This window comes from Aotus nancymaae, unplaced genomic scaffold, assembly GCF_030222135.1.
Source record: "Aotus nancymaae isolate 86718 unplaced genomic scaffold, 86718_ANA_hifiasm-v0.15.2.pri h1tg000016l, whole genome shotgun sequence".
NCBI lineage: Eukaryota > Metazoa > Chordata > Mammalia > Primates > Aotidae > Aotus > Aotus nancymaae.
Genome location: NW_026988428.1, coordinates 47724608 through 47738018, shown reverse-complemented (window position 1 = coordinate 47738018; position 13411 = coordinate 47724608). Strand labels below are relative to the sequence as shown.

Genomic DNA, 13411 nt, shown 5'->3' with positions numbered 1-13411 from the left:
ACAGAGCCTCCTATAATATGAGTTGTGAATAGCTGTGAGGCACATGGCAGAGTGGAAATAGGGAAATGATACATCATAATGCTAATCTCTAAGTCTTGGCAGACTAACATTAACGTGAATTTTTAGCTCTTCTTGAGGATGAAAAATAGCTTCAACATTCACATATCTTTAATAAATGTTGAGCGTTTAAGAACTTTTAGTGTATGTTATGGAAGAGCTTGTTTGGAAGGTTTGTATAGGGAATTTTTGTCCTCTTAAGCATTGGATATAAATGATGATTTCCAACTGAAAGCAGTAGAAGGATAACAATAGTGTTATTTGTACTAGAATTTTCTCTAATTTCATGTCGTTAATCCTGTGATTAACAGTCTTACTGTGCTCACAGTTTTCAGGCAAATTTTCCTAATAGCCCTGATTATAGAAGATTGTGATATTTAATGCTTATAAGTGTCAAGGGGCCTAAAGGCTAAGGTGGTAGGAGGCTTTCTTAAAATTCAAGGATTTTGAGACTTATTCTATAATGGGATTTTGCATGTGTGCATTTAAAACTTTTTAAAAAATATATAAAACAGTGTTATCCTTGTATAGGGGACATGCTAATCTTCACTGTACCATTCCAATTTAAGTATATGTGCTACTGAAGTGAGTTTTTTTTGTTTGTTTGTTTTAGACAAGGTCTTACTCTGCTGTCCACACTTGGAGTGCAGTGGTGTGATCATGGCTCACTGCAGCCTCAACCTCCCAGGCTCAAGCAATCTTCCCACTTCAGCCTCCCAACTATCTAGGACTACAGGCACACCCCACCAGGCCTGGCTATTTTTTTAAAAGTATTTGTAGAGACAGGAGTCTCACTGTATTGCTCAGGCTGGTCTTGAACTCCTGCGCTCCAAATGATCCTCCTGTCTTGGCCAAAGTGCTAAGATTACAGGTGCGAGCCACTGCTCCCAGCCTGAACTTTCTTAGTGTTCATTCCAAAATACATAATGTTTGAAAAGTCTAAATTTAGCACATGAGCTAGAAGATTTGAGATCTGGTTTATCTTTCTGATTTTTTGTGTATTTATATATGTATTTTTTTAATTCAGTTTTTTTAAGTTCTAGGGTACATGTGCAGATGGATAGGTTTGTTACATAGGTAAATGTGTGCCGTGGTGGTTTGCTGCACCTGTTAACCCATTACCTAGGTATTAAGCCCAGCATGCATTAGCTCTTTTCCCTAATGCTCTCCCCTATACCTCCCTCCCCCAACAGGCCCCAGTGTGTGGTGTTCCCCTCCCTGTGTCCATATGTTCTCATCGTTCAGCTCCCACTTATAAGTGAGAACATGCAGTGTTTAATTTTCTGTTCCTACATTAGTTTGCTGAGGATAATGGCTTCCAGTTTCATCGATGTCCCTGCAAAGGACATGATCTTGTTCCTTTTTATTGGCTGCATAGTATTCCATGGATTATGTATATTATTAGACTTAATCTCACCAATGGTTTAGCTTCTTCAGCTGGAATGATGTTAATGTAAAATGCAGACAATAGGCCGGGTGCGGTGGCTCACGCCTGTAATCCCAGCACTTTGGGAGGCCAAGGCGGGTGGATCACGAGGTCAAGAGATCAAGACCATCCTGGTCAACATGGTGAAACCCTGTCTCTACTAAAAATACAAAAAATTAGCTGGGCATGGTGGCGCGTGCCTGTAATCTCAGCTACTCAGGAGACTGAGGCAGGAGAATTGCCTGAACCCAGGAGGCGGAGGTTGCGGTGAGCCGAGATTGCGCCATTGCACTCCAGCCTGGGTAACAAGAGCGAAACTCCGTCTCAAAAAAAAATGCAGACAATAGATGAAAAACAATGTGTGTTTTTCACATGAATAATGACATTTCACATGATAATCCATTTCTGTCTTATAATGTCCAACTTAGTATGGACTCTCTTAACCATAATCCTGTTAAGTATTTAAGTGTATATATATATTTAAAAACCTAGATATACTTGAGATGATTTTTTTTCCTAATTGTTTAGTTGATAACCAGCGTTTTCCTTTTCACCAGTAGCCAAATCAGAGCTGTGTGAGAAGCGTCCATCTCATTAACAATTAAGTGATCAAACGCACTCAGGCCTGTAGATCATCTACCATAGTGCCTGGAACATATGATATGCTCAATAAATACGCGTGCTTCCCCTGCCTTTACAGTGGGCTCACTTGCTGAGGTGATTTCTGCAGCCTCTGCAGGTACTGTGAATCTTTAGGAAGAGTGTAAGGGCTTGATGTAGGCTTCTGGAGAAGGAGCATGTACCAGGCCTGGGAGACACTTTGTTTCACAGAAGAGAAACCGAGCAAGAAAGCTCTATGTGGTCTGTACAGAAAGGACTCTTCTTAGCCATTCTATTCCATTGTTATGGAACTTATTTCACCTCATAACCAGCAGGCAGAACCAATGAGGCAGAGACTTGGATTCAGATCTTTACATAGTTGGTCACCACATTGACTAAATTTCTACTTGAGTCATAATGTTCTAGAGACAAAGGAGCCAATAGAGGAGGCAGCTGTGCCGCTTGGGGAGGAGCTTAAAGCTGGGGTGGCCGTATGTTTCGGTTTCCCTGAGAAATTATATGGTCAGGCTACTAAAGTGGGAGACAGTATTAGTAAATGGGAGGATGTAACCGGGGAACCTGACCTCGTCTGGGAGTGGACAGAAAAAGCTTTTCTAGGAAAGTGACTCTGATGAGGAGACCTGAAGAATCAGGAAGGAGTACAGTATTGATGAAAATGGGTCATGCTCTCACTTGTCTAGGGCCTCTTTTTCCCATGCCTGGAAGAGAGGATAGTTCCACATCATGTTCTTTTCCCTATAAATATTACTATTACATGTGAAGTAGAATAGTGTTTTAACAACAGCAGGTAGTAATCCATGGGTTATAAAGTTAATTTAGTGAGCAGTAATCTGATTTAATATATATAGTAGAAAATATATTAAATATATATTTAATATATATTAGAAAATATCAAGAGTACATTGTATATAGTCAGTAAATATTGAAGTAAAATAATATTTCTATATATAGGTACTTGGTCACAACATGAAGTGTATTTTTTACTATAGATCATAGTCAAAAACCTTTTTTTTTGGAGACAAGGTCTCACTCTGTCAAGTGCAGCAGTGTGATCACAGCTCACTAGCCTCAACCTTGCTCAGTTGATCTTCCCACCTCAGCCCTCTGAGTTGAGTAGTTGGGGCCACAGGTGCACGCCACCACACCTGACTAATTTTTTTTTTTTTTTTTTTTTTTTGAGACGGAGTTTCGCTCTTGTTACCCGGGCTGGAGTGCAATGGCGCGATCTCGGCTCACTGCAACCTCCGCCTCCTGGGTTCAGGCAATTCTCCTGCCTCAGCCTCCTGAGTAGCTGGGATTACAGGCACGCGCCACCATGCCCAGTTAATTTTTTGTATTTTTAGGAGATGGGGTTTCACCATGTTGACCAGGATGGTCTCGATCTCTTGACCTCGTGATCCACCCGCCTCGGCCTCCCAAAGTGCTGGGATTACAGGTACTTGACTAATTTTTTAATGTTTTTTAGAGAACAGGATTTTGCCATGTTTCCCAGGCTGGTCTCATGAACTCCTGGGCTCAAGCAGTCCACTTGCCTCCACCTTCCAAAATGCTGGAATGAGCTGCTGTTACAAGCATCAAAAACTTTTATACATTTTGTCTAGGACAAGTGGAAGTAAAACTGCACTACTGTCTCTAACTCCTTGTAGTATAATTGCATTTTCAGTTATTTATTGAATATCTGGAGAAAGTGAGAAGAATAGCAATTGGCTCAAACTGGGAAGGAACTACAGTATTCAATGTCCTCTAGGCCTTTTTATGGATTTGGGGTTTTATCCTAAGTTAAATGGAAAGTGATTGAAGTGTTAGCTGTTTCTTACTTGGCCACCGTATGTTTATTTGTCTGTTTGAGACAGAGTCTCGCTCTTTCGCCCAGGCTGGAGTGCAGTGGTACGCAGCTCACTGTAACCTTGCCTCCCAGGTTCAAGCAATTCTCGTGCCTCAGCCTCCCGGTAGCTGGGATTACAGGCGCACATGCTACCATGCTTGGATAATTTTTGTGTTTTTAGTAAGAATGGGCTTTCACCGTGTTGGCCAGGCTGGACACCATTTTGTTTTTAACCATAATTAAATATGAAGGGAAATTGGGAACCAGGATTGAATAAGGGCTGTCTGATAAGTGCTGTATTTCTTTAATAAACATTTATTTTATCTACAGTGTTTTACATAAAAGTTTACAGTATGTGTTCTCATCTGCAAGATAGGTTTAATGCCTCATGGCATTACTGTGAATGTTAAATAGTTTATTTATGTCATCTACACATTCAACAGATGTTTTAGTTACTTTTTTTGTTTTACTTCTGCCTCTTTAGTACCACACTCTGAAAAGAGCATGCCTTGTTTCAATGACTGTGTTAGTCATACAATTCCCAGAATAACTAAAATATGCTCAGAAAGAATTATAGCTAATTTAGGCCAGGTGCGGTGGCTCACACCTGTAACCTAGCACTTTGGGAGGCCAAGGCGGGAAGATCACTTAGAGTTTGAAACCAGCCTGGGCAACATAAGGAGACCTTGTCTCTACAGAAAATGGAGTGTGTGCCTGTATTCTCAGCTGCTTGGGATGCTGAGATGAGAGGCTCACTTGAGCCCAGGAGCTGAGCTGCAGTGAGCCGTGATTGCAGAACTGCACTCCAGCCTGGGTGACAGAGCAAGACCCAGTCTCAAATAATAATAATAATAAAATGAATGGTAGCTAATTCAGTAATTCTGTTGAGAAGAAAGTGGCCACTACTCTCAGGCCATTTCCACAGGAGAATATGATGTTGATAAAATTTTGAAATGGTGAAATTATATCAGAACTTCAAAATAAATCAACATTTTTTCTTCCCCTGTCCTCCAACATAGTATTATTTGTTTGGCCATATTGTTGCTCTGTGATTAGAAAAATGTCAGTATGGCAAGTGGAGTACCATTTCCACTTATCTCTCTTAATTTCCCTCCCCTCTTTAGATTTCACCACCCAATCCTCAGTCCTTTGGAAAGCAGTTTCCAGCTGGAAGTTGATGTCCTGTGTCATCTCCTCAAAGCCCAGGCTCAGGTCTCAGAGTGGAAGTTCCTCCCATCTCTGGTTAACTTACACAGTGCGCACACCAAGCTGCAGACCTGGGGCCAGATCTTTGAGAAACAGCGGGAGACAAAGAAACATCTGTTTGGAGGGCAGTCTCAGAAGGCCGTGCAGCCCCCACACCTTTTCCTTTGGCTGATGAAACTCAAAAACATGCTTCTTGCCAAGTTTAGCTTTTACTTTCATGAGGCCCTGAGCCGACAAACGACTGCTTCAGAAATGAAAACGTTGACAGCAAAAGCTAACCCAGACTTTTTTGGAAAGATTTCCAGTTTCATCAGGAAATATGACGCTGCCAATGTGTCCTTAATTTTTGACAACAGGGGTTCTGAGAGTTTTCAGGGTCATGGCTATCACCACCCTCATTCCTACAGAGAGGCTCCCAAGGGTGTGGACCAGTATCCAGCCGTAGTGTCTCTGCCCAGCGACAGGCCAGTCATGCACTGGCCCAATGTCATCATGATCATGACGGACCGCACATCCGATCTGAACAGCTTGGAGAAAGTGGTCCACTTCTATGATGACAAAGTGCAGAGTACCTACTTTCTAACCCGCCCAGAACCTCACTTTACCATTGTCATCATTTTTGAGTCAAAGAAATCTGAAAGAGACTCCCACTTTATTTCCTTCCTCAATGAGCTCTCACTTGCCCTTAAGAACCCCAAAGTGTTCGCAAGTCTGAAACCTGGATCCAAAGGTTAGCAGGTGATTTGTGTGGAAGGGTTTCAAGACCAGAAACTGTTGCTTAATTGCCCTAATGATCTACAGTGGTCTGTGATTAGCGTTTACATCAGCTCATGCCTCTTTCAGAATTAAATTAAGGACAAATTCCCCCTACCTGTGTTGCACACTTTATAAGCAGTTAAGGCCAATTGAATTAAGTATCCAAAGAGTCATCTAGGAAGTGGTCCTGGGCTACCATGACCATGGTACAGCAAAGTAGTTTCAGTATTTTCCTGTATTTCTTGTAGATTGAATATTTATTGAGCTTTGAGTTTTTTCCCATATGTTTTCTGTTGTTCTAAACATTATATTCTACTGAAATTCCAAAAACTCTCTTTCCCTCCTTCCTAGAAGAGTAATAGGGATAAGATATTAAATGGTCTTTTTAGAATTAAGGACTTTATGTTTTCTGTCTCATAAATTAGCAAATGAACATGGAATTAGTAGTTTTATGATTCTGATCTATAAATTAACATTTTTGATGCCAAAATTAGGGTCTTGGTAAGAAATTTCTATCAGTTATTGAAGCTGAAGGTGAATCAGATTGGTAGCATAACATGAGGCTTTAACAGTTCAGAAGATAACCCTGACAACTTTAATAGCCATGGGTTCTTTTGGGGTGATATACACACCTAACTGCATTTGTTTTCACTTCTTGAATGTTCGAATGTTTGACTCTGTTTTAAAGTCAGCATAAGCCATCATGTGGGCTTTCTTCTTTCTGCTTGGCTTTCTGTTTATCACTTTTCTGCTGAAATGTACATGTTTGGCTCTACTCCTTGGTTATTTTTAGGCTCAAAAGCATGCAGTCGGTTTTTCAGCCACTTTTAGAGACTCATGCAACATAGCCTACTTTTATAAAATCAAAATGAAGGTCTTCATACCCTATGCTTGCTAAAAATCAATTGTGTACTTGAAAGACTTCTTCATAGTTGAGTACTTAAGTACTTCTGAACTTGGGTTTCATGCCTGCCCCCCATAAATTATGTTTAGAAGCAGCACTGCATCTTAGCACATGCTGCCTTATCCCTTTCATTCAGCAGGTGTTCATGGGAAGTGGGTGGATCAGTGAAGGCATAATGGGCTGTGAAGACCTTCATTTCTAGGTTATTGATTCAAAATAAAAAGAAGCCACAAAGAATAATTGAATTGTTACTGTTTGATGGTTCCTTCAAAGTTTGTGTGAAATGTAATGGTCACATCCGTCTTGTTTCTCATGATTGTATGGGCCATTGTTTTACTGGGTGTCCACAGCTAGCATGCCAGCCCCATCAGCAGAGACCAGAGAGCCCCTTGGAGTCCATGTAGGAAGCCTGCCCACCTTGTCTGGACTGCCTGGCAGAAGAAAGAAGAACCAGCTGGGTGTGGTGGCTCACACCTGTAATCCCAGCACTTTGGGAGGCTGAGATGTGTGGATCATTTGAGGTCAAGAGTTCGAGATCAGCCTGCCTAGCATGGTAAAACCCTGTCTCTACTAAAAATACAAAAATTAGCCAGGTGTGGTGGCAGGTGCCTGTAATCTCAGTTACTCAGGAGGCTGAGGCAGGAGAATCGCTTGAACCCAGGAGGCAGAGGATGCAGTGAGCCAAGATCATGCAACTGCACTCTAGCCTGGGTAAAAGAGCGAGTCTCTGTCTCAAAAAAAAAAAAAAAAAAAAAGAACCAAGAAACTGTTGGCTTATTTCCTATGTTCTGGGGAGAACGTGGTTTTCTTTTTCTTTTTTCTTTTTTTGTCAAGACAGGGTCTTGTTCTTTGTCCATGCTGGAGTAGAGAGGCACAATCACGATTCGCTGCAGCCTCAACCTCCAAGGCTCAAGTGATCCTCCCACATCAGCCTCCTGAGTAGCTAGGACTACAAACATAAGCCATCACACCTGGGTCTCACTATGTTGCTGAGGCTGGTCTCAAACTCCTGGACTTATATGATCCTCCTGCCTTGGCCTCCCAAAGCACTGGGATTATAAGCATGTGCCACCGCATCTGACCTCCTTTCTTTTTCTTTAAAAATGGTCATAAGCTTTGTAAAAAATCAGTTTGCTTTAAATAGAAAGTAGTGATTTACCTCTGCATTTTATTCACTCAGGTTCTATAAAAAAATCTCAGCAGATTTTACAATATTGACCTTACCTAAGAAATTGAAAGCAATTGGAGCTAAAAAGTCAAATCACTTTTCCTTGCTTTTGTGTTTTGCCAAGAAACTGAAAAATATTCCTTGATATGCATGTATTTTTTTCCTCTTAGATTAAACCACCATTAGCCTTAATGACACAGTCCCCCAAATACCTAAAAGAATAATATGCTTCAGTGGAACACTGAGAGGGATATAAGTAAAACATATATATGCTATTTAAATAACCAGTCCTCACCTAGAACATATTTGAATCATATATTTATTTTAAAACAACACAAAAAGAATTTCAAAGAACAGAAGGCAGATGTGAATATTAAGAAAATCTAAGACAACATAAATTTGCAAATTACTGTGCAGCTGTCATAGACTGTACTGGAGGAGTTTTTGAAGATTCAATATTGATACTTAAATTATTTCTTAAGCTCTTCAATAAAGAAGAGCTTAAGAAATAATTTTTCAAATTATTAAAAAAAACACATAATTTGGTTCAAGCCAAGAAACAAAGTCATTTTACTCTAAGATTTATTCTCTAAATACAGTAATGAGATTTGTAAAGTCTGTGTTTTGCTAATTAAAACAGTAAATCTGCATATTTTCTGCAGACTGCTTTCTTTGAATCTGTTTCTAAATCTCAACTTGGTAAGTTTTTATGGGTAGCTGAGAGTATGGTCAACACTGAGTTTGCCAAGGGTTCTGTCCAGGAGTTTTTCATTTAGGATGCCGTTTGGACACACGGTTTATAACTTTGTTCTCTCTGGATCCTACCTGATCTCTGGCTGTGTGACTTAAGGGAGTGGGTGAAAATAAAGCCCAATTCTTAACCAAGGAGCCAATACTCTTAATATAATTGCTTTGGATATTTGGACATACTGGGGGAAGTATGTCCAAATACTTTTTTTTTTTGACGGCAAGGTCTGTCTCCCAGGCTGGAGTACAGTGGCATGATCGTAGCTCTCTGTGGCTTTGAACTCAGGCCCAATGATCCTCTTGCCTCAGCCTCCCGAGTAGTTAGGACCACACCTGGCTTAATTTTGAAAAGTATTTTAGAGATAGAGTCCTACTGTGTTGCTCAGGCTGTTCTCAAAATCCTGGGCTCAAGTGATCCTCCCTCTTTAGCTTCCCAAGTGGGAATACAGGTGTGAGCCACTTGTCCAGCAGAAAACGCACTTTCTAGAAAGAAAATAATTGGTACTCCACTACATTTCCAGTGAATTCCCTCAGGTGATCTTTAAAGTATGTCCACTCTTTTGATCTAGCAGCAGAGTTACGATTTTGTTCGTTTGACAAATCAGCCTCTGAGCTCAACTTCCTTGTCTGTGAAATGGGGATAAGGAAATGTGGGCTGCCTTTTCAAAGGATAGTGTTGGGATGGAATGAGATCATGTGTATAAAAAGGGCTTTGGAAACTTTCTGGGATTTGAAGGCTGTATAAATAAAAGATGGACCACTCTTTCCTTAAATTTGGCACCTTTCTTGTTCTTTTCTTTCTCTTCAATTCTGTGGCAAACTCGTACCTAGTTATTACATCTGAAAGAGAACTGGTTTAGAAGAGGAGACAGATAAATGCCTAACCAACCCACTCGCTCTTCCCATTTTAGAACATTTGTGGTTTTTGTTCCCAAATTTTTATGGTTGGTTGGTAGCGTCATTTTAGTTCTCCTATATTATGATTTCTTTTTTTTTTTTTCTATCAATTACTGAGAGAGGTGGTTTGAAATCTCTAACAGTGCTTGAGGATTTGTGGTTTTCTTCCTTTATTTCTGTGTTTTTCCATCCTGTATTTTGGAGCCCTGTCATTAGGCCCATATACACTACGACTGCTTACTCCAAAGTCTGTTTTGCCCAGTGTTTTTTTGGCCCTTCCAGCTTTCTTATGCTTATTGCTCGTGTGTGTGTGTGTGTGTGTGTGTTTTCCGTATTCTCATTTTTAACTTATTTATATCTTGGTATTTGAAGTGTCTACAGTCAGAACTGAGGAGAGAAGACAGATTAAAAGGAACAACAATCTCTGCCTTTTGATGGGAATGTTTAGTTTATTTCTTCTGTAAGGTTTTTACAGTCAGGATTTTTATGATACTATCCTTGAGCTGTCATTTAGCATGTTTTTCATCTTTTTTCCCCCCTTTATATTAGAAGTTAGAGCAAGATGATTAATCAGATTCAACTTTTCTTTGTGTAGTGGTGTTGTAGATTTTATTAGGAAGCAGCTAATAACTGGCATTGTCTAGATAGATTATATCATTAGAGGTTACAAAATGGTAATATTCTAATTGTTATTCCTTTTATTATTAGTCAGAATACGTCCACAAAGAGAAACTTCACCTCTATTTAGATCTTGAAGTATAGTTCATAAGGAATGGATGGATAAATCCTTGATTCTTTTGCTTTTCTTTCTCTCTTTCTGTCTTTTCTTTTTCTTTTCTTTCTTTGTTCTTAACATATTGAGTTAGTTCCTTAGCATCTTCCAGAGACACTGAGGAGTTTTAAAAGAATTTATAAGGGTTTCTGCCTCTTAGGTTTGACCCTGAATTTGAAATAAACAGCCATTTTCTCCCTTATCACAAGATATTTTTTGGTAGATACTATGACTTTCCCTTATTTCTTCCTCATGGTTAATTTTCTCTCTTAACTACTGTTGAATATTTTCCTCCACATTTTTTTCTCTCACTCTTGCTCTATCTCTCTTCCTCCCTTTCTCTTTTCTTCTTTTCCTCTCTCTCTCCCTTCCCTCTCTCCCTCCCATCCTCTCTTACCTTTCGTTTCTCTGTCACCCAGGCTGGAGTGTAGTGGCACAATCTCCACTCACTACAACCTCTTGCCACCCAGGTTCAAGCAATTCTCCTACCTCAGCCTCCTGAGTAGCTGGGATTACAGGTGCGCGCCACCATGCCCAGCTAATTTTTGTATTTTTAGTAGAGATGGGATTTCTCTATGTTGGTCAGGCTGGTCTTGAACTGACCTAAGGTGATCTGCCCACCTAGTCCTCCCAAGTGCTGGGATTACAGGCGTGAGCCACTGTGCCCAGCTCCAACCTCTTACTTGAGTTTCTGATTTCTTTCTCATAGATTCTGCTTTAGCCACCTTTCTTCCCATGCCTGCAAAATGCAGGACATATCCCAGTAGTCTCTGACCCAGTTTGGGAAACAGCATCTGAAAGCATTCATTTTGATTGTTTTTATAACCAGTTACTTTTTTTTCAGGCAGTGAGGAAGAAATACATACAGGGGGAAAAGTCAGTGTTGATACTAATAGAGTGACCACAATTAATCCTATTCACTTCATGAACACAAGGCCTCTGGGCAGCTGCAGCCAAACATTGCTGTATGTATCTGGCAGGTTATTTGGCAGGAAAGGCTACTCAAAACTAAAATATTTTCAAGTGTATTTTTACTATGTGATTTATTATTTTTATGTAAAAGATCGCTCTTAGTGTATTTGCACTAATTAGTGTATAAAAGCATTAAATTAGCCTCTGATTTTTTTCTTCAAGTAAAAATGTAAGAAAATAGATTTTTTTTCTCCTAAGTGAGAAAGAAAAAGCCTGCCATGTGACTCCCCACGAAAGCCCTGTAGGTTGAATTTAATTTAGCAATTCCCTCTCTACTATTCTACCAGGTTCTTGTTACCAATGCAATTATTTCATGGCCTTTTGCCTGAATTATTCTAAGCTGCTTCTCCAGAGGAAATGAGTCAGAAGAAATAGGCTTGATGTGCATTTCTGCCTTTGGAGACTTCTCTTGATATGGAGTAAATCCATAAAGCTCCATTAATGCAAGTATTTTGACTTGCCTGCACATTTTTTCAATCTGCTTTTGATAACAAGGTCTGTTTCCAGGGTACTTCAAATTTAAAACCATATGATATGTGTAAAATATCGCTGCTAGAAAATGGAGAGATGCAAATGGGTCCCCCCCTTCTGTAGTCCCTCCCTAATGTCAGAATCTGGGGCTAGGGTTCTAAGTGATGATATCACTCAGAAGAGCATCACAAGAGGTGACTGCATGGGAGTGCATTCTGAAAGACAACTGCTTAGACGGGCAGCAAGAGTGGCAGGAAAACGGAGGATGGCACTTGACATTGATTTAGGAGAGGAAGATAGTCCTTGGGACTTTTGCTAACTTTGTCCCTAGAGAGTGAATTCTGCTTTTGCTGGTCCTAATCACTGCAGAGTAATTCTACAATGTAGTTGAATTTGTAAATCTAATACCTGATTTGATCTGAGATTTATAATGACTCAGCTGGTTGATCCAGCTTAGGTCTAGACTCATTTCACTTTTGTAGTGACAAGATATGACAATGTAGGACACACCCTTTACCCTCTAGGGCCATCCTGGTGTCAGTCATTTCAGGCTAGGCCACTTTTAGAGCAGCCTCTGAAGCAGAAGTAGATGGAAAGTTGTGAATGATTTCTAATATTCAACATTCATTAATTTAACATCGACTATGTTAAGGGTAGTGATTTTGCAGTTGACCAAGACCATCATGGTTATCTGCTTGGTTGGTGCTTGAAATAAGGTGATCTGGCTCCAACTACCCAGGTGTCCAGGAGCTGAGAGGGCTGTAACCAGTAGGCAGTGAATAGTCTTCAAACCTATACCCCCTACAAATTTTGGAAAAGCCGTGATATTCCGATGGATTTTTAAAAAAATATCTAAAATCATTATGTTTACCCCCAAAAGATGCATTTTATTATACATTATAAATATTGGCATTTTAAAATGTTATTTGGTCTTTTAAATGTATCCAGTGAAATCTTGGTACAGTAGAGATTTGATAGCTACTACTTTCCATCTTTAAAAATACTTTAACATGCTTTGTAACAGTTGGAAATATTATATGATTCATTTTGCTCCCTGAACTCCATTCTACTTCTTCCAAAGAATTTTATCCTAAAATGAATTTATTTTTTGCTTAAAAGTCTTATTGGTCACTTTATTAAGTACTACTCAGCATATTATAGATATAAGTGTTCTTCGTGTTACCATAGGCTCTAAGAGTTTAATGACCAAAGAACATTTTAATAAATATTAAACTTAAAAAGTTACATTGGGTCTGGTGTGGTGGCTCACGCCTGTAATCTCAGCACTTTGGGAGACCGAGGTGGTGGATCACTTGAGGTCAGGAGTTCGAGACCAGCCAACATAGTCTCGAACATGGTAAAATCCAGTCTCCACTAAAAATTCAAAAGATTAGCCAGGTGTGGTGCCAGGCACCTGTAATCCCAGCTATTCTGGAGGCTGAGGCAGGAGAATTGCTTGAACCTGGGAAGCAGAGGTTTTAGTAAGCCAAGATCACACCACTGTACTCCAGACTGGGTGACAGAGCGAGACTCTGTCTCAAAAGAAAAAAAAAGTTACATTTAGTTTAAAATACATTTTCTATGAAATG

At 39.9% G+C, this 13411-nt stretch overlaps 1 protein-coding gene and 1 non-coding gene across 4 annotated transcripts in view; one reads left to right on the top strand and one right to left on the bottom strand.

Moving 5' to 3' along the window:
- The window catches only part of KICS2 (KICSTOR subunit 2), a 53459-nt gene that overhangs the window by 13974 nt on the left and 26074 nt on the right, over positions 1–13411 (top strand). The window contains exons 3-4 of one of the 3 annotated variants that reach the window (XR_010343005.1): positions 5054–5865; positions 7146–7348. Coding sequence is in view for 2 of the 3 variants with exons in the window: in XM_012444909.3 (XP_012300332.2) it covers positions 5054–5865; positions 11639–11712 (886 nt within the window). In the remaining variant the exon portion in view is untranslated. Of the gene's footprint in view, positions 1–5053; positions 7349–11638; positions 13070–13411 lie in introns of those variants that run through there. The other 2 variants (XM_012444909.3, XM_012444908.2) reach the window with 2 other exon arrangements.
- On the bottom strand, positions 544–646 carry LOC135275503 (U6 spliceosomal RNA). The gene has a single exon (XR_010343130.1). It is a non-coding gene; the product is annotated as a U6 spliceosomal RNA (small nuclear RNA).